The following is a 20893-nucleotide window of genomic DNA, read 5'->3' as shown; positions in this document are numbered from 1 at the left end:
CCACTGCACCTTGTCTTCCAGCTAAATTATGTAAATTTAGTGAATATTGAATAAAATATTCACAATACAAAATCTCTTCTTTCTTAACCAAGATATACAAATCAAAATACCTAAAAGTCATTTCCATTGAAGGTTTAGTAACCTTAATGGAAATGACACCATTACTAAATAAATAAGGTTAAAGGAAATGATGTCATTTCCTTTAGTCGGTTAGTAACCTTAATGGAAATGACATTAATGATGACATTTCCGCATCGCAAAATCGTAACAAATTGGTTTTACTACAGTCTGAAATTTAGTAGGTGCCGCCAAAGATGTTTTCACATCAAAAACTCTGATATCATAATGATCCATTGCTTCCTCTACTGGGAAGTTCTTGTTTCAAAAATTATTGAGTAGGATTTAAAACAATGAAAATCATTGATGTAGCTACATACATGGTAATTATATAAAGCAGCACCTTCTTAATGCATGCATGTTTGGAAAGCTGTGTAAAAATACGAGAAAAACCATGTGACTCTCCTACACACAGAGGTTAGAGGCTTTCAAGAGGGGGATGTTTTAACAGGGGTATTTGAGCTGCCAGAGGAAGTACTGCCTTTCTTCAAACATAATAATAAATTCCAGTTTTTCTGCTTTTCTTTAAGATATAAAATGGCTGTTGAAATTAGTCTACTTAGCAGATATTAAACACTAGCATGCAGGGCCTAAAAGAAAGAATTCTAATTTCCACAGGCACACTTCTTGCATTGAAGAATAAACCTATAGTCTGGAAAAACCTTTCAAGTGGTTTTTTTTTTTTTTGATTTGGTAGTTGTTGGCGCATCGGCTTCTGTGGCCATATTGCACCTCCCAAGGTTTTTGCAGTACTCTGATCCAAGCCCGAGGCGGGAATCGAACCCGCGACCTTTGGGTTGCCGGGCAGGTACTTTACCCACTTGGCTAGCCCGGTCGGCTCTTTCAAGTGGTATGTTTCCCCTCTTACTTCAGGTTCAGAGTCAGACAGATTATAGGGAAGTCACTACATTAATTATCAGTGATTTGGAATTACTGACAAAAAAGCTTGACAAGTATTTTCATTCTTTGAAATCAGAAATGTATGACTGAGTTAGAACCCCGTTTGAGTTCTCACCCAAATTCACAAAATTTACTGTCTGCAAGAAGAAAGAACTGACTAAAGTTATAGTGTGATTGAACTTTTGAAGATAAAATTCAATGGATTTCAATAAGAAAAGAATATCCAGTGAATATCTTACTCCAGTTTTCAACTTCTGAAAAAAAAAAAAAAAAAAAAAATTATCTGTTGTCTGTCAAGGACAAATGGTGTCAAAAAAATTCAGCCAAGAATTCAATGTTTGTGCAAAAAGAAACAAGCCCAAGTGTCACACTAAGAGCAAATCTTATATTGATTTTGCACAAATCAATATAAGATTTACTTAAACACTTCATGGTGTTTAAGTAAACTTTATTTTTATTTAATTTTTTCACATCTTAAAAAATAAAAGATTATATAACACACAAAAAAAAAGGGAGGAAAAATGCTTCAATATTTTTTTTTTCTTACAATGTAAGCTAACACACACATACAGCAGCTCTCTATAAATAAATCTTCTTGACAATAATTTAGCAGTAACTGAATTGTGCTCCCACTATCAATTTTTTCTAGCCTGTAAACATTTTCATAAGTATGGGTTTCTTGGAATATGAAAAATTATTAGTATGGGTTTCTTGGAATATGAAAAATTATTTTTGGGGTTCCTCTAAGGCAGAGATTCCCAAACTTTCTTGGTTCACGGTGCCCTTAGTGTGGCAGTAATTTTTTCACGGTGCCCCTAGGCCAAAAGAAATACCTAACACAGTGGTTTTCGACCTTTTAATAATATGTGTGTGTGTGTGTGTGTGTGTGTGTGTGTGTGTGTGTGTGTGTGTGTGTGTGTGTGTGCAGCTCTCTATAAATAAATTTTCTTGACAATAATTTAGCAGTAACTGAATTGTGCTCCCACTATCAATTTTTTCTAGCCTGTAAACATTTTCATAAGTATGGGTTTCTTGGAATATGAAAAATTATTTTTGGGGTTCCTCTAAGGCAGAGATTCCCAAACTTTCTTGGTTCACGGTGCCCTTAGTGTGGCAGTAATTTTTTCACGGTGCCCCTAGGCCAAAAGAAATACCTAACACAGTGGTTTTCGACCTTTTAATAATATGATCCCCTGTGTGTGTGTGTGTGTGTGTGTGTGTGTGTGTGTGTGTGTGTGTGGGTGTGTGTGTGTGTAAGGTGAGCACAAAGTCTTTCCCTGATTTCAAACATTTATTTCACAAGAACTATGCTGGGTAGTATAAACATACAGCTTTTTGCAAATGTTACCTCAACTCAAACAGTGCTTTTTTTAACCTCTTCAGTACACTTCTACATGTGCTCCGTTTGTTGCCTGGAGAATGTCTAGTCAATACTCGATTCCTCTCCATGTTTTCTCCAACATCTTTTCAGTAACCGTTGCAAAAGTAACCATTATCCTCGCCTTTAAAATTTCAGTATCACGAAGCGGAGTCAAATACGCTTCGTCCTTAATATACCTCCATAAAATAAGGTCAAGAGGGATAATGTCCGGTGAACGGGTTGGCTATGGTGTTGGACCATCCCTCCCAATCCATCAGTTAGGAAATGTAACATTCAGAAACTCACGTACAACTAAACTCCAGTGTGGCAATGCACCATCTTTTTTGGAAAATTACCCGGTGGCTGAAACTCTTCTAACTGAGGTGCAACGTATTTCTCCAACATGTCCAAGTAAATGTTCGCTGAAATGGTGGGCTCAGCAAAAAAAATGGTCCAATAACCTTGTTGTGCATTAGGCTGCACCACATGTTCACTTTAGGGATGTCCCTCTTTCTCAAAAACAACACGTGGGTTCTCTGACCCAAATATGGACAATGTGTCGATTTACCTTCCCCGCAGTGTGGAAAGTAGCCTCATCAGAAAAACAAACACGGTTAAGGTAATCATTGTTTTCATCAACTCGCTGCAGAATCTCTGTACCAAAAGCAGCATATCGAGGACGACCACCTTGCTCCAAGGCTTGAACAATTTGCACTTATATGCATACAAACGAAGCCATTTGTGCAAAATTTTAACCATTGTCCTCTGAGGTATGCCAAGTTCCCTTGATGCATGATGAGTTGACTTCCAAGGACTGCATTCAAAAGCATCATGCACAGCATCAATAGTCTCTTCACTCACACTAGGCCTATCAGTTCTTTTAAGGTCCCCAACTGCCATTCTCTTTAAACTTTGCATACCAACCTCTGATGTTTTTAACATCTAGTGGATCTCGCCCATACTCTCTTCTAAAGTTTCACTGAACTGTAACTGGCAATTTTGTTTCAGGAAACCACAAAACACACTGAGCTTTCTCCTTCACCGATGCCATTTTGATACTGGCGACTGCAGAGATGTATCCATTGTAGCGCTACCTAGATCGTCCACAGATTGTGCAACTGTACAGTGCAAAAAAACTCTCAGCATTAGCCTTCGTTATGACACAAGGTGACAAGGTACAAGTTTCTATCTAGCACAGTTTTTAATTTATAATTTTTCTTAATCAGCGAAAGACTTATGCTCACCCTCTATATTAAAAAAATGTTATATGATAGTTATTATAACAATATAATTATAAAAAAAATTACGATTCATAATACAAATTATACATCTTATAAAATAATTTTATTCTTTATATAGAGGTACTAAATAAACATCAATTATAGATCATCACAAATTTTAAAAGATACAGTACAATGGATACCGTACACCTTTTTATAATGAAATAAATATATAAATAAAAAAAATAATAATAAATAAGTTTAAGTAACTTTATTTTATTCTTTAATTTTATTCTTTATATAGAGGTACTAAATAAACATCAATTATAGATCATCACAAATTTTAAAAGATACAGTACAATGGATACCGTACACCTTTTTATAATGAAATAAATATATAAATAAAAAAATAATAATAAATACGTTTAAGTAACTTAAACCCAAATTACATGGCAACCTTGGAATGTTGTTGTGGCACCCCAGTTTAAAACCACTGCTCTAAGGGGAAAAAAGGTTGAGAATTGCTTCTCTAGACAGTAGAAAATGTCTACAAAGTATTCATGCATTTTCAAGGAAGGATTGCAGATCCCTTTTCAGAATGCAGCAAATTAATAAGATGACAAGGACAGCCTATTACCACCATGTACTCAATCTCTTCTTTTAATACCTCTGCTATTCCAGTTTTTAGGTCACCACTATCAAGACTAAGTGAAACAATTTTTTGGTTGTTGTTGTTGTTGTATTTGAGGTTTTTTGGCACAAGGGCCTCTTGGGCCATATTGCGCCTGTTCATGGTTTGGGTATCTCTGATTTCACGTTATGATTAGATGCTATTATATAAGTTTATGCGTTTTAAATACTTAAACAGATCCTCGAAATTTGCTTCCTTACCAAGAATATGTGATAAGGTTAAGGGTTCCTGGAAGTTGGAGAGGGAGCTGAAGCTGGAATTTCGGACTGATGAAAGGTGGGGACATTCAATGAGAATATGTTTTATTGTTAGATGCGACTGGCAAAAAAAACACTGAGGAGGAGTCTCTCCCAAAAGCAAATGCAGATGAGTTGGATGTGAATGACCGATGCGAAGCCTTGCCAGGATTACTTCTTGTCGCCTGTTTCTTCTAAAACTAGATGTCCACAGTTGAGGCTCTTTTTTTATCTGGAACAGTTTATTATTGATTTGAGATTGCCAGAGGTGAGACCATTGTTTCCAACATGTTTTTCTAATAATGGATTTGTAGTCTGTGTATGGAACTTTCAGTTGACTGTAAGATCCAGAGTCGTGATGTTTAGCAGCCTCATCCGCACCATCATTACCTTGGATGCCGACATGACCAGGAATCCAGCAGAAGATGACCTTGTAGCTGGCTGTTTGATGGTAAAATAATTTAGACCGGATCTCTTTAAGAATGGGATGAGAGGGAGGAAAGGTAGATTGAAAGGCACTGATTGCACTTAAAGAGTCTGTATATATCAGAGATTGTTTAATATGATATTTGTCTATGTTATCTAGAGCCAGTTTTATTGCAAATAATTCTGCAGTATAGATACTGCATTCAGTGGGAAGAGAGGCAGTTGTTAAGAAAGTGGCGGAAACTGCTGCTGCACCAACAGCCGTATCTGTTTTGGAGCCGTTGGTATAGATCTGAACTTTCTCTGAGTTTTCCAAAGAATGCAATTTATGTAGCTGTTGAAAGTTGGTATTTGCCAGGGAGGATTTTCCCCATCTTGAAAAGAAATTGTCACAGAGAGGTATGAATTCAGTCCAGGGAGGTTCAGGGGTAGCAAGGTCTTGGAATATATTCTTAAAGTTTATTTTCCAACTGACCATGAGTTCTTGCAGTCGAATCCCAGCAGGGCGGTTTTCATTAGGTTTATTGTGATATAGCAGGGTGTGTTGAGGATCAAACAGATACTGCCAGCTGGGGTGGGCTGGAGTACTTCCAATCTTTGCTGCATAATTTAACAATAACATTTTTCTCCTGAGATGCAGAGGGGATTCGTTTGCCTCAATATACAGGCTGTGAACCGGAGATGTTCTGAAGGCTCCAACAGCTATTCTAAGGGCACTGTGCTGGATGGTGTTCAGACGTAATAGAGAACTTTTCCTGGCAGAGTCGTAGACAGGTGCTCCATAATCCAAGCGCGATCTTATTAAAGCTCTATAAAGATGTAGGAGAGAGCTTCTGTCAGCACCCCATGACATAGCAGAGACAGCTTTTAGGATATTCAGTTTTTTAAGACAAGTATTCCGGAGGTACACCATATGGGAAGCAAAATTAAGTTTATTATCTAGATTTAACCCCAACAGACGGAAATTGTTAGTGACTGGAATCAGGCTGTTGTTTAAAAATATTCTGGGTCCGGATGTAATTTCCGTTTTTTACAGAAATGAATAGCAGTAGACTTCTTTTCTGCTAGGGAATAACCATTCCGCAATGCCCACGATTCTATACTAGCTATAGCAATTTGAAGTTGCCTTTCGATGGTGTTCGTAGTCTGGGATTGAGTAGAGATAATGAGGTCATCGGCAAACATGTACAATTGTACTGTACTTGGTACATCCCTTGTCATGTTGGTGATTCTTATTGCAAATAATGTTGGACTCAGAATGGAACCCTGTGGTACACCTTCCGCTTGTTCAAATGTTTTGGATAAATTATTCATGTATCTGACCTGAAAAGTTCTATGGCATAGGAAGCTTTGTATAAATTGGGGTAAATGACCTCTCAAGCCGAAAGAGTGTATATCTTTAAGAACACCATACCGCCAGGTGGTATCAAAGGCTTTCTGAATATCTAGATTAATCATCACCAGATGCTGTCCCCTTATGAAGGCATTACGTATATTTGACTCTGCTTTTATCATTACGTCTAAGGTGGAACGGTTTTTCCGAAACCCGTACTGATTACTATTTAGCAAGTTGTTAGTTTCGAGGAACCAGATTAACCGCCTGTGAACCATTTTTTCCAGGACTTTGCCTAAACAATTGGTCAGTGAAATTGGCCTATAGTTATGTGGAAAGGTACGATCCTTTCCGGGCTTTGGGAAGGCTAGAACTATTGAGTGACACCAGGAAACTGGGTAAGCATTTTCTAAGAATATTCGGTTGTAATAATTTAACAAGGATCTTTTTGCTCTGTCGTTCAGTTGTTTTAACATTATATAGTAGATCCCATCTGGACCAGCAGCGCTATTTGATGTTTTATTAAGCGCTCCAAAAAGTTCTGTTAATGTGAATGGCTGGTTATATGGATGTGAAATTCTCGTGGAAAAATTAATCTTATGCTGCTCTGCAGTTTTTTTAATTCGCTGAAAGGTTGGTTTATAGGAGGCTATTGCTGATATACTGGCGAATGATTCCGCTAAGGCATTTGCTATTTCTCCCGGGGATAACAACTCTTTCCCTTCCCAGTTTAGTATTGCAGTTGGGGACTGAATGTATTTGCCATTTAGTGTTTGTATTTTTCTCCAGATAATTCTGCTGTCTGTATCCTTGTTTATGCTCGAGGAAAAGCTAATCCAGGCATCTTTCTTTGCTTTTCGTCTTATTTGGCGGAACTGAGCTTTCAGTCTTTTGAAGTTAATTAGATTGGTAGTTGTGGGATATTTACGAAATAAATTCCAAGCTCTATTTTTGTACTGTTTGGCGTGTGTGTGCAGTCTTGATTCCACCAGTAATTACTATGTTTCCGTTTCCCCGGGAAAGATTTTGGTATTGCGGAGGTCGCAGCTTGTAATATTTGTTTAGTTACATGTTCTGTGACATTGTCTATGGGTTGAGATTGAATTATTTTATTGTCTAACTGCACGTGGGTTGCATATTCATACCAGCGTGCCCTACGAAATTTCCAAGTGGAGCGACGTGGTGAAGGAGAGTTTGCCCGTGTTTGCAGCTTGCAGAGAATCGGAAGGTGATCACTGTTTAGTGGATTTTCAAGAATCGACCACTCCATAATAGTATATACGGAAGGAGAACAGATTGACAGGTCTATTGCACTCATGGATCCTGTCGAAAAATGAATATAGGTAGGTTCACCAGTGTTCAGAAGGGTAAGTTGATAAGAGTCCAGAAGGGATTCTATTAACTTGCCTCCCTTGTCAATTGTTGGAGATCCCCACATCGGATGATGAGCATTAAAGTCTCCAAGTAAGCAGAAAGGAGACGGTAGCTGTTCTATTAGTTTTTCTAGGTCATCTGAAGAAAATGAGAAATTAGGAGGAATATATATAGATGCTATTGTAAGAGTGATGCCAATTTCAATGCGCACTGCCACTACTTCAAAAGGAGTCTGAAGAGCAATATGTTTGGAGGGTACGTTGTTTCTTATAAGAACTGCCACTCCTCCATGGGCTGGAGAGTCGATATTTCTATCTCTTCTAAAGATAGAGTAATTTTTTTATAGTAGGACACACTTGTGAATTTAAATAAGTTTCCTGTAGGGATACGCCTGCTGGATCATAACGGTGGATGAGATCACATATATCATCTTTTGTACTGCGAAACCCTCTACAATTCCACTGAAGAATTCTTTCCATTAGGCGGTTTTGTTGGTTGTTTTTGTTTCTGACTGCTTTTTAGTTGTGACTTGTTTGCATCGATCCGATTTTCCTTTGTCTTTCTTTGGAAAGTAGGGACGTGTTACGTCCATCTCATCAGTCGCATGAAGTTCTAATATGGCATCTTCTGGGTCATTGTGCTGGTCAATATCCATTCTGGTTGAATTTGGTGGTTTCAGTACCATGGTTTCTGTCACTTTTTGTTTTGCTGTTGGGTTTACATTAGCTGGAATGGTAATTGGGGTATTACTGGCTTGTTCAATTTTTTGTTGTGAAGGACACTGTTTAGGGGCAGAGAGCATGGAGCGTGCCCAATTAGCGATAGACATATTTGGGGGAACGGCAACATCTGTTTGTGTACCTGTTGACTGAAATTGTTTAGCAGCCGTTGCATATGTGCGTTTTGGATCTGTTTTTAGTATTTGCCTTCTCGCCTCTGGATATGTCACTTTATTCTCAATTTTATATTTCTGGATTTTTTTTCCTTGCTTCCAAAGTTCGCAACTTTTGGAAAAAGCTGGGTGATCACCCTTACAGTTTGGGCAAACAGAAGTTGTAGCAGTGCATTCAGTTTGATTGTGCTCCTTCGATCCACAAATTGGACATACTGACTCACCACGACATGCTGTTTGGGAGTGTCCATATCTTTGGCACTTGTAACACCTGAGTGGGTTTGGGATGTAAGGACGGACACAGCAATGGAGATAGCCTGCTTTAACAGATGATGGTAGGATGGGAGAGCTGAAAGTAAGAATTATGCTCCTAGTGGGAACAAGAACACCATCTTTCCGAGTCATAATTCTCCTTGCTTGTATGACTTTTTGTTTACTTAGCTCTTGAACTATCTCCTCCTCTGATACAGCTAACAAGTCCCATTCTGCGATTACTCCCTTCGAGGAGTTTAAGGTGGCATGGGGAGTAACTTTTATTGGTTGTCCGCCAAAAGTAGTCATGTTTAATAATTTTTCGGAATGCTGGGATTTCATGGTCTCTACAAGAAGATCCCCTGACTGGAGCCGCTTTACTGTTTTTGGTGAACCTGCAGCAGACTCAATGCATTTTTGGACAAGGAATGGGGACAGTTTACTCAGAGGCAACTCTGATAGAGAGTGTAGTATGAGGAATGCTGGTATTTCCTCTTGTGGGGTTGTTTTCAACCTCTTTGGTTGAGAGTGGTCATTTTCGGTATCATTTTCTAGTCTTGAGCTCGATGGCTCTAAAGGTGGAAAAGAACTGTTTTCCATCTTTGCTCCTTTCAGCCCCGGGAAAGTGGATTTCTTCTCCCAGGTTACCGCCACGGGGAGGCAGGAGCAGTGCCGCTAGAGTGACCAAGCGGTATAAGGGTTAATGAGTTAGTTTAAAGAGAAAAAAAGAAAGGTGAATTTCCTTCCTGTAACTTAGTTACAATTCGTAATACTAAGTTAACAAATAATTAATGGGAACGTAAGAAAACTTTTACAAATGAATATAACTGTAGCTTTGACAAAAACGCTCTAGAAATCACTCTGGAAATCGCTTGATCACTATAACGCTTGGCACCCGGGGCCACAATTTTTTGGAAGGAATCCCATATGCTCTCAGGTTGTTCAGATGTTCAATGTTGTGCCCTGTAGAGTCATTAGAGTTATCTTCCAATGCTGGCACTGAGAGCAAGATGCTTTCAATTTAATGACGCTTTTTTTCTTTTTTCTTTTTTTTTTTTAATTATGAAAGGTCACCACAATGAGATACAGCTTGGAATCACTTTGACTGCCATCTGTAGCAATTGAATATGGTACATTTTTCACAGCCTTCACTACTCTTCTTTCCCTATCCATGCAACTTCGCTAACAATGCTTGTTGTTTTTGTTCTTTCATCACAATATTATTTTTGCTATTATGCTACTGGGAAACACATTTCTGAACAATGTGTCTGCATGATCAGCATAACTCAGAGGAAGAATTATTTTCTATGAAAAAATATGCAAATAAATACCTGGCATTTTTGATCCCCACTATGAAATGCTAAATCTATTTCTACATTTCTTTCTATGCACTGCATGCAGTTTTTATGCTTATTTGATTGCAAATGTCTAATTACATCAATATCCTATAGCATGAAAGCAAAAAAATCACATCTGCATACAGTACACAAAGCAAATGTGTTACCTTTTGCAGATTTTATGATATATGAAAAATCATGCGTATATGTCTTCTAATGGCATTTTATTGAAAGATCATTAATTGGCTTCACACTCACTAGGCAAGCACTATGAAATTATTTTACATAACAGAGAGCAATGCAATTATCCCAGATTTCTATTTTGCAACATAAAGTACACACTTGTTAAGAATTAAGCAGAAATTCGTAAAAAAAAATAAATAAATAATCCAATTTTAACATAGCTTTATTATTTTTTGAATAGGGGGAAAAAAAAAAAAAACTGAGAAAAAATAAGTTTTTGCAAAAAAGATGGAGAAATTCTTTGACACCAACTATAAAAATGACAGTGAGATAGCAGGAATGAAACCGAGTAAAAAAAAGATGGATTCCCTATTATGAATCTGGACAGTTAGCCACATGTACACATGCACACTCTCTCCTAGAATTTAATCCTGCAGTAGAGCATGTACAAAGGGTACTAGGAAAGTTTTGCAATACAGCTTTGTTTATTTAATTTTTTCAAAGTAATTTCCTCTACATTCAATACACCTCTCCATCCTCCGAAACCAATCTTTAAACCAGTTCTGCCAAGTTTCACTAGGGAGTAAAGCACACTCGTTGTCCCAAGCCCGTAGAAGGTCCTCATCACTGGAAAACCACCTCCCTTTTAGCTTCATTTTCACATGCGGGAACAGTGCAAAGTCGCAGGGAGAAAGGTCTGGACTGTAGGGAGGGTGCTCGAGAAGTTTCAGTCCTGTCGTGGTCAAATATTCGGTGCAAGCTATGGCGCGGTAAGCTGGAGCATTTTCGTGATGGAGGTACCAGGTGTCCATTCTTGACTTTGGCCGCAGGTTCTTCATAGATCCAATGACTTTAGGCAGGCATTGTTCCGTATACCACTTAGCTGTGACTGTCTTCTGCGTGTCCAAAACGACACGTTCCACAATTCCACTCGATTTGAAAAATACAGCTATCATTTTCTTCTTTACAGATTGGGATTTTCTGACAATTACGGGTGTGTCGTCATCATCAAAGACCCAAACTTTGTTTTGAGCCTTGGTTGGCAGATCGTAATAGTACAGCCAAGTCTCGTCACCTGTCACGATGTTGTTCACATACCGAGATTGTCCTTTATCAAACTTTTTTAACATCTCCCGGCACCAAGTCACACGTCGTGTCATCTGCTCTTCAGTCAGTTGATGCGGCACCCAGAGAGAACAAAGTTTATTCACGTGCAAATGATGTTGCAGAATCGAACGAATTGCTGGTGCATTTAGGCCCAAAGTATCCTCTATCTGTTGGTAGGTCACTCGCCTGTTTTTGTCAAGCATTTTCCTCACAGCAGTAACGTTTTCCTCCGTAACTGACTTTCGTGGCCTTCCCGGCCTCTCAAAATCCTCCAGAGTGAAATTTCAACTTTGGAATTCTCTATACCACCTGAATATCGTTGTACGATGTGGACAATCATCATCTAGTGCAAGAGTCATTTCTTCTAAGCACTGGTCTATGGTTAAACCACGCACGAAATTATACCGCAAAACTGTCCTTATCTCATTTCGTGACCACGATGCCATCGCAAGCACTTTACACTCTCACTACTAATGAATAACTGAGCCCATTGACTTGGCGCGGCGGCTACTATGCACGTATGAACATGTCTCAACATGCAGCAACAAGCAGCTTCCTGTGATTCATTGTTGCGTCATATTGCAAAACTTTCCTAGTACCCTTTGTATCTCTCTACATGTCAGTGAAAAATAAAAATATATAAAAATGCAAAATATGTCTTTGCAAAACTCGGAGGTAAGACTACAGCCCACACTTACAAGTATACTCAAGAATGACCTTAATAATGTATAACAGATGTCATTGTAAATTTCTATTTTTATAGCAATTTCCTAATGTAGAGGGTGTGGCATAAATAATTTCAATATCTAGCAGTAAGTAGTGCTAGCCCTGCACAATGTGACAAAAGATTTTATATTTTGTAAGATTTTATAAGTTCTAAATATTAACTTTTGATTACCTTCCAGATATTTTTTTGCTTGCTCTTCATTTTCAGGAGGTGGATCAACTGGGATATCTCCATCTTTTTTTTGCCGTCTTCTCTTTTTGATAGCTATTTTTGGAATCTTTTTTAAAGCAAGAAGGCGATACATTTCATATCCCATCAACATTACGCCTCCAAGCTTTTTCCATTCCACTAAAATATAGAGTACAGTGCATTCAGTGAATGAACGAACAAATTTTGACAAAGTTATTATATAAATGGTACAATCATATACACATTGCTAATTTAACGTATACATACAGTTAATACAAGAAGCATAACAATTAAAATTATATTCAGATGGTAATCATTAGCACACTATAATACAATATATTGCATTTTTTTTTTTTTTTAAATAAATCATTTTCATAGCCAAGAAGGGAAATACAGTTGACAAACATAGAAATCAGAACTCCCCACCTTCACATCAATTTTAATTTCTCTATTCCCTTCCTATATCTACAATAACAGTAACTAGCCATAACGCACCCCCCAACTATCCAATTCTCTCCTGCTTGTCCCCCCATCATCCTCTCCCTCCATCTTCTCAGCCCATTTGCCAAAAACTACAGTGAAAGAAGATAGTTATGGAGTTACAAAAGAATTTAAGCAAAATGGCAGAACTGCATTTCTGATGTGATAACTTCAAACATCTTCATGTATAGCTATTCAGAAATGATGAATAGCTAGACATGAACTTCAATTATTGGGACTGAAATGTTGATGCATGAAAACTTATGGGCAAGCTACTGCTATGGATAAAGGGTGTTGAGTGGAAGAAGACAGAGTTGTTATCAATGGGCACTGCTCTTCTTGGACAAATGTTATTAGCAGAGTCCTCCAAGATTCAGCGCTGGGTCCATTGTTGTTTGCTATATTTATTAATGATACCAATGAAAGCATATCAGACCTAATGTCTAAATCTGCAGATGATACCAAGGTTTGCTGGGTAGTTAATGACAGTAATCAGTGTATGTTATTGCAACAAAATCTCTAAAAATTAGGCAGATGGATAGAGAAATGGTAATCAAAGTTTAATATCGACAAATATAAAGGTATGCATAGAGTAATCCCAGATAAACGTACTAACTGTGTGGTACCATACTCAAGATAGTGGAAAATGTAAAACATTTGGGGATAACTGTCCACAGTCAGATATAAAGTTCTCTAATCAGTGCAGAGATGCTGCCGGGATAGCTTATGTGTCAATGATATAAATGAATTTTGCCAGCAGGGATAAGGAGATTATTAACCCATTGTTAGGCCATATCTTGAGTGTTGCATACTGGTCTGGAAGCCTCATTTTAGGAAGGCTATGGATCTAGAGCAATGAGGAGAACAAATAGGGTATTCTTATAAAGAAAGACTTCAGAAATTAGACACCTCTGAGGAGATCTGTTTGAGGTGTTCAAGGTTTTGTATAGATTCAGTAATTTAAATACTGACAGCATTTTTACTTTTGCTCAGACAACATACACAAGGTGGCATTAATTTAAATTGAGGAAAGGATAGTTGCAAGGCAAATGTGCAAAAATTTGTTTTCACCCAGCAAGTTGTTCAGCCAGTGATTGTTGGAAAATCTATTATCCTGAACACTATCAGGCAATCACCGTTTTTAGCATTAGCATCAGAAATGGCAAATGATGCAAGAAAGCAAGCATATTCAGCATCGTTTGTTCTTTATGGCGAAAGGGCAGCAAAAGCCATAATGCACCTATGGTGTATATTGAGCATCAGCAAAATTTAAAGTAAATAAAGTGCCATGGGCAGATGGAATCTACCTGATTATACTGAAAGAAACAGGATGAGAGACAAACAAACCTTTAGCCATAATTTTGAGTGCATTCTTAGATTCAGGGAGGGTCTCTGTGGATTGGAAATGTGCAAGTGTCTCGCCTATTCACAGGGAAGGGGGGTCAAAAAAAAAAAGGGATGTGAGTAATTGCAACTGTTCCAGGGAAAATAATGGAGTCATTGGTTAAAAGAAGTGTTGCGGAATCACCTTGACAGGAACGTGATTATTCATAAATCCCAGAAAAGATTTAAGAGAAAATCTTGTCTACCCAAACTGATTAGCTACCATAACGTATGGTATTCTTCCACTTGTTGAGACTATACACATGAGAGATCATAAATTCAAGTTGAGGAAGGATGGTCGCACATCCTTCCTCAACTTGAATCATCATCATCATCTACCCTGCACATCGCATGATAGATGTGCAGATGTTTGCCTTCAGCAAGCAGGTGGTTGATTGCTAGAACAGGCTTCCATCGTAGCCTCCAAGAACTAGACAAATTCTTGGAGGGTACGGATGGGTGAAATGTGTGTTTTGTTTTTTTTTAATTTTATTTGGCTGATGCTAAATAAGTTTACTTTTACTTTCTTGCATCATTTGCCATTACTACTACTACTACTACTACTTATGTTTAATAGGAATTATTATATACCTGAGCAACTTTATATTAAGGTTTGATCATGAAAGTGGGGTGTTGCATGTTTGGTGGTTCATAAAAATGTAGAATACATAAAGCAACTGTTTATCTGCAGTCAGGCTGAATTAGCATGCATTAACTAGAAAGTGTTTTGTGTTTAATTGCATTTTAAAGCAAATGATTTTACTGAGCAATGAATCATTGCATCAAAAAAACAAGCATGAAGCATCTGTTTTTTGGAGAAGATTCAAGTGTTGCTGAGAGATTTTTCAGCAGTTTACAAAATTTAATGAGGGCCACTTGTCCATCAAAAATAATCCTCACTCTGCCTACCGTTCAACTTCAAAACCAATTATTTAATTGCGTGGGTGATCTGATCAGGAGTGATTAGCATTTAACTATCCACAAAGTTGCAAGTGAAACTTGTATTTCTTATGAGACTATGAATAAATTTTAACACAAGATTAATTTGGAAATGGGATGCATTTTGGCCGAAGTTTGTTGATTTCTAGTTAATGCATGCTAATTCAAGGAGAGTGGGTGCGAGAGTACATGTGAACAGGTGAAGTTTTTATGGAATCAGCAAATAGAGAAGTTTTTGCTTTTTTATTGACTTAAATTGGCATATTAATTTATTTTTTAGAGTTGCTTTATATTCCAGTAACAATACTTTAGTTTAAATTGAATTTAGATAGAGATTCTGTAGGTTATTACTTAGTATCGGTAAGGGTATCAAATCCACGTGTGGACAGGTTTTGCAGCTCCCGCAAACGAAACATTTGAATTATACTTAGCCGCTTTACTGACTTAATTGTTAGATTAAATTATTTTCTATAAGTAGCTTATAGACCTAGTCAAGCTCCGTGGTTTATTTGGAATTTAGATAGAGCAATTTGAAAAGTAAATAATATCTCGTGTGCGTAGATTAACTGTTCGTAACTTGCCGACATTGGTATACGATAAAACGTGTGCTAGCATAAGGTTTAACGGAAAACTAGATAGTGAGTATAGTAGTATCAATTATTCAGTAAAATTTATTAATCTTATTAAATTTCATTGTCAATTGAATTGTACTTTTTTAACTAAATAAATATAGCGACCGAGTTATTACAAACGTAACATCATAAATTAATACATATAAGTTGACAGGGGATAAGAAAGTCATATAACGTAACTCGGAGATAATATTCAATACCGAAATACATATATATAGTGTTATAACTGCATTGGGATATAAGTTTAGGGTTATATTTTATATTTGAATTTTATTGAACTTGAATAGAAATCATGACTCAGACCAGAGCAGCAAAGCAAAAGGCTCAAACTAGTGGAAGTGCTGTGGCGAGAATTGAGGGAGGGCGGTTGTCCTCTGAATCAGTCTATTAAAATGCACTGCTTGTTTGATGTTTCCGGAGCAATTAGGAACGGGACATTATATTGCCAAGGGGCAATATAATGTCCCACTTTACCTCGCCCTTTGGCAATATGCCAAGGGGCGAGGAAATCAGGCACCAATTCGGCATTGTTATGAGCTTATATGAGAGCTTGAACGATTTAAATTCAGGGACCTATCAAGCTCTCAGCTGCCAGAGCTTGTACTTGAACATCAGGCAACACAGAAGCAACCCCCCCAAAGAAGAATGTGTTGGTCCCAAAGGAACTAGTTGTTGTAGGTGACTGTATTGTCAGGGGAAATGGGGAACATATTGTGCAAAAAGGATAGATGGAACAGAACCAGGGTATGTCTGCCAGGTGCAAAGATTGATGACGTTGTAGGGCAGATATCATCCTTTAAGGGCACAAAGGGTGATCTTGTTGTACAAGTAGGCACTAATGATATTAAGAGTAGGAGGCCGGCAGAATTACTTAACAAGTACAAGACAATGCTGAAAAAAAGCCGTGAGTTACGGTTGAATTTGAAAATGTCTGCAATTCTGCACAGACACGATAGGAGGGAGTATATGATGAGCGCCTTGTCGATCAATTCTGCCCTGGAGGGATTGTGCAAGGCTCAAGGGGTAGAATTTTTCACAGCCTGGTCTGTGCTTGTTAACAGGAGATATTGCTTCTACAGGGATGGGATACACTTAAATAGAAAGGGTGCAAGAATATTTGCTGATGCTATCGAGGCAGAGTTAGTTGGGTAGGAAAACTGCTAGCTTGGGGGGTATACATGGACTAATAGATTAACGGTAGCCGCTGGCAGAGGTAAAAGTGATTCTTGCACTACTTCTATTGAAATGCAATTGAGCAACAGCCTGGAAAGCAAGGCAATGGAAAATTCCAGGACTGCTGGGAGTCATACTGGAACAAGTAAATACATGGGCTGTGTTAGGATAACTAAGAGGTGCATGTATACTTGCATGTAGACCACTGCTAGGAGTATAGTTAATAAATTCAACAAGCTTGAAGTGCTAGTCAAGACATCAAAGGCAGATATTGCTGGGATATCAGAGGCATGGTGTCACACAGACATAAGCAGTGTAGAACTGGAATTTGGGGAGTAAAATGTGTACAGAAAGGATAGACAGGACAGGAAGGGAGGAGGGGTTATGCTGTTAGTTAAGAAACACATAAAATCTAAGGAAGTGCATCCAATTGATGTTGGGGGACAATGCAATGTTGAGTCTCTTTGGTGTGACATAAGCACTGGGAAAGGAAAAATGAGAGTAGGTGTGTGTTATAGGCCTAATGAATCTGATGAGTATAATGAGCAATTGTGCAGAGAAACAGAGTAGGCCAGTAAATTAGAGTGTCTTATAAGGCGAGGATTTTAATTTCCCGGATATTGACTAGAATTTGTGGATTTATTGGATGATTGTTTTCTAGAGGGAGTAATACTCTTGATCTGATTATCAGTAATGATTCTTCATGCATCAAGAATCTGCAGATAAAGGAACCACTAGGTGGCAGTGATCACAGTGTGCTGAAGTGGGATTTACTCAAAGTGGTAACTACCATCAAGGGTAAAGGGAAGGGTTTTACTTTCATAAAGGTGACTACAGTGGTCGGAGACAGTATTTAAATTCTATACGGTGGAACCAACTGATGATGTTATCAACAGCAAATTCAAAATGGGAACCATTCAAAGAATTAATCTTGGAAGCTACTAGGCTTTTCATACCAACAAAGAAATACTGTTCAAGATTTAGGCCTAAATGAATGTCAGATGAACTAATTAGACATGTGACAGAGAAGAAAAATGCATGGGATGCATATAAATTAACATGTGACACAGAAGCCTATGATAGATATAAGCTGATCTGTAACCAAGTTACAAAGGAGGTTAGCCAGGCGAAGGCCGATTACGTGAAATCTTTGGCAAAGGATGCAAAGAAAAACAGAAAAGAGTTCTTTACTTATGTAAACTCTAGAAGGAAGAGGATGAATAAGATTGGTCCACTTGATATCGATGGTTCAACTGTTGATGATACTGTGTTGATGATAACATGTGACACAGAAGCCTATGATAGATATAAGTTGATCTGTAACCAAGTTACAAAGGAGGTTAGCCAGGCGAAGGCCGATTACGTGAAATCTTTGGCAAAGGATGCAAAGAAAAACAGAAAAGAGTTCTTTACTTATGTAAAATCTAGAAGGAAGAGGATGAATAAGATTGGTCCACTTGATATCAATGGTTCAACTGTTGATGATACTACTCGGTTGGTAACAAGCTAAATGAATATTTTGTACCGACATTCACACATGAGGAGTTATTCAGGGAGGGGAATGCCAGAGGTGTATTCAACTCTGGCAGTAAGCTAGATAATCTTGTAATAACTGAGAGTAAAGTGGAGGAGAAATTGTTGAAGATAAACACAAGAAAGGCACCTGGGGTGGATGGAATCTATCCAGTTATATTAAAGGAGGCCGCAAAGGAAGTAAGCAAACCCTTAGCCATAATTATGTAAATAATTATGGCTAAGGGATAAATGTAAATGTAGAGCTTCCCTGGACTCAGGGGAGTACTCATGGACTGGAGATGTGCAAATGTGACCCCAATTCGCAAAGCAGGATCAAAGGGAGACAACAGGTAATTACAGACCTGTTAGTTTAATTTCTGTTCCAGGGAAATTAGTGGAGGCACTGGTTAAAGAAGTATTGCAAGATCATCTAGACAAGACTTCAGTTTTAGCTCGGACACAGCATAGGTTTGTTAAGGGGAAGTCTTGTCTGACTAATCTGATTGGATACTATGATGTAGTCACAAAGGAACTGGATACAAAGAATTACTTTGATATCATATATTTGGATCTTAAAAAAGCCTTTAATACTGTTGCACTTGGAAGACTGCTGCACAAATTGGAGCAGTGTGGCATTGGAGGCAAATTGCTGCTATGGATAAAGGGATAGTTGAGAGGGAGAAGACAGAGCGGTAATCAATGGACACTGCTCTTCGTGGACTAATGTTATTAGTGGAGTCCCTCAGCATTCAGTATTGGGTCCATTGTTGTTTTCTGTATTTATAAATGATATTGATGTTGGTATATCAGGCTTAATGTCCAAGTTTGCAGACAATACAAAGGTTGGCAGGGTTGTTAATGACACTACACTGCTGCAACAGGATCTAGAAAAGTTGAGAGGTGGCAAATGAAGTTTAACATTGAGAAATGTAAAGTAGTACATATGGGAAGCAGTAATCCCAGAGTAACGTATCAACTCTGTGGTACAACAGTGACAGTTGTATAGAATAAAAAGGACCTGGGGGTAATTGTGCAGGCAGATATGAAGTTTTCTGAGCAGTGCTGTCGGTCTGCAAGAGTAGCTCATGGTGCCTTGTCAATGATATACAGGAATTTTTCTAGCAGAGATAAGGAGGTGATTATCCCCGTGTATAAGGCAATGGTCAGACCACATCTTGAGTACTTTTTACGGGTCTGGAGGCCTCATTTTAAATAGGATGTAGAGCTGTTGGAACGAGTACAGAGAAGGGCAACAAGATTAGTGAATGAAACAAAGGTGAGGTGTATAAAGCCATGAACGGTTTGAGCATGCTTAATGCTGATGGGATTCTTCCTCTTGCTCAGAATAATCGCCCGAGAGGGCATAAATTCAAATTGCGGAAAGACGGTTGTAGGAAGAAAAATGTGCGGAAGTTTGCCTTTAGCCAGCGGGTGGTTGATTGCTGGAACAAACTTCCATCTGTCATTGTAGAAGTTGATAGCTTAAACAGATTCAAGGTAGAACTTGATAAACATTTGGAGCGAATGAATGGGCGAAATAGGGTTTTTTTTTTTTTTTTTTTTGGCTGATGCTATATAAGCTTGCTTTCTTGCATCATGTGCCTTTACTAATGCTAATATCATCACTGATGATTACAGAGTGGGAAGTTCTCTCATGTCAGGATGTTCGTGAAACTGCTTCTGATTCGTACTTTGTTCCTTCCATCATTAGTAGTGACAAATCATGAGTATGGAGCTATGACCAATCAAAGGCCTGACCCTTTCAGTGGATGACTGTGTCTTCTCCAAAGCTCTAAAAAGCAAGACAATCTTGATCAAATGTGAAGATGATGGTTATTGTGTTCATTATGAATATATCCTGCATATCAAATATCAAAAAGGAATACTATAGATCAACTCTACAATAATTATATGATACTTTCAAAGTAAACAGCCAGAAAAGTGGACTTTGGGGAACTGATAACTGCATCATGGCCATGACCTGCACATTCAGTGCTTCAAGAATCTCTTCTGTTCAAGAATTTATCACGAAGAAGCCCACTGCCATGGTCCTACCTTTACTTTCAGTGAATTTATTAGCACTGTGATTTTTTTTCTTTTTTTTAAATCTTCTAAGCTTAAAGCCTACTTGAAAGTTCAGATTTCCAACAACTCAGGAAATTAATCAGAATGTGACACAGGAACTATTAGCAATTCCAACAGAAGCCAATCAGCAATTCTTTTACTGAAGTTACAAATGTTGTAATTAGTTTATAGTGTCAAGGAGATCCATTCCAAGAGTTGGTAAGCCCCATAACTTCCCAAATCCCCAAACGTTTTAATCACATCCTGAAATGCAGTAAAGCCACAGTACATTACACTTATAATTAAAAGTCACACAAAAATGAACAGGAATTACAAAGTTTGATGAAAAATGTGAATCACTGC

General features: G+C 38.0%; 1 protein-coding gene across 2 annotated transcripts in view; it reads right to left on the bottom strand.

Annotated features, from left to right (window-relative positions):
- The window catches only part of LOC150076569 (helicase ARIP4), a 566013-nt gene that overhangs the window by 294317 nt on the left and 250803 nt on the right, over positions 1-20893 (bottom strand). For both annotated transcript variants that reach the window (XM_090388127.1, XM_090388128.1), the window contains one exon: positions 12327-12503. In XM_090388127.1, coding sequence (XP_090244253.1) covers positions 12327-12503 — 177 coding nt within the window. The remainder of the gene's footprint in view (positions 1-12326; positions 12504-20893) is intronic.

Source organism: Mastigoproctus giganteus, chromosome 13 (assembly GCF_048544385.1).
Source record: "Mastigoproctus giganteus isolate SK-2022 chromosome 13, ASM4854438v1, whole genome shotgun sequence".
In the NCBI taxonomy this organism is placed as follows: Eukaryota; Metazoa; Arthropoda; class Arachnida; order Uropygi; family Thelyphonidae; genus Mastigoproctus; species Mastigoproctus giganteus.
Note: the sequence above shows the minus strand (reverse complement) of the source record. Positions and strands in the feature narration are given on the sequence as shown.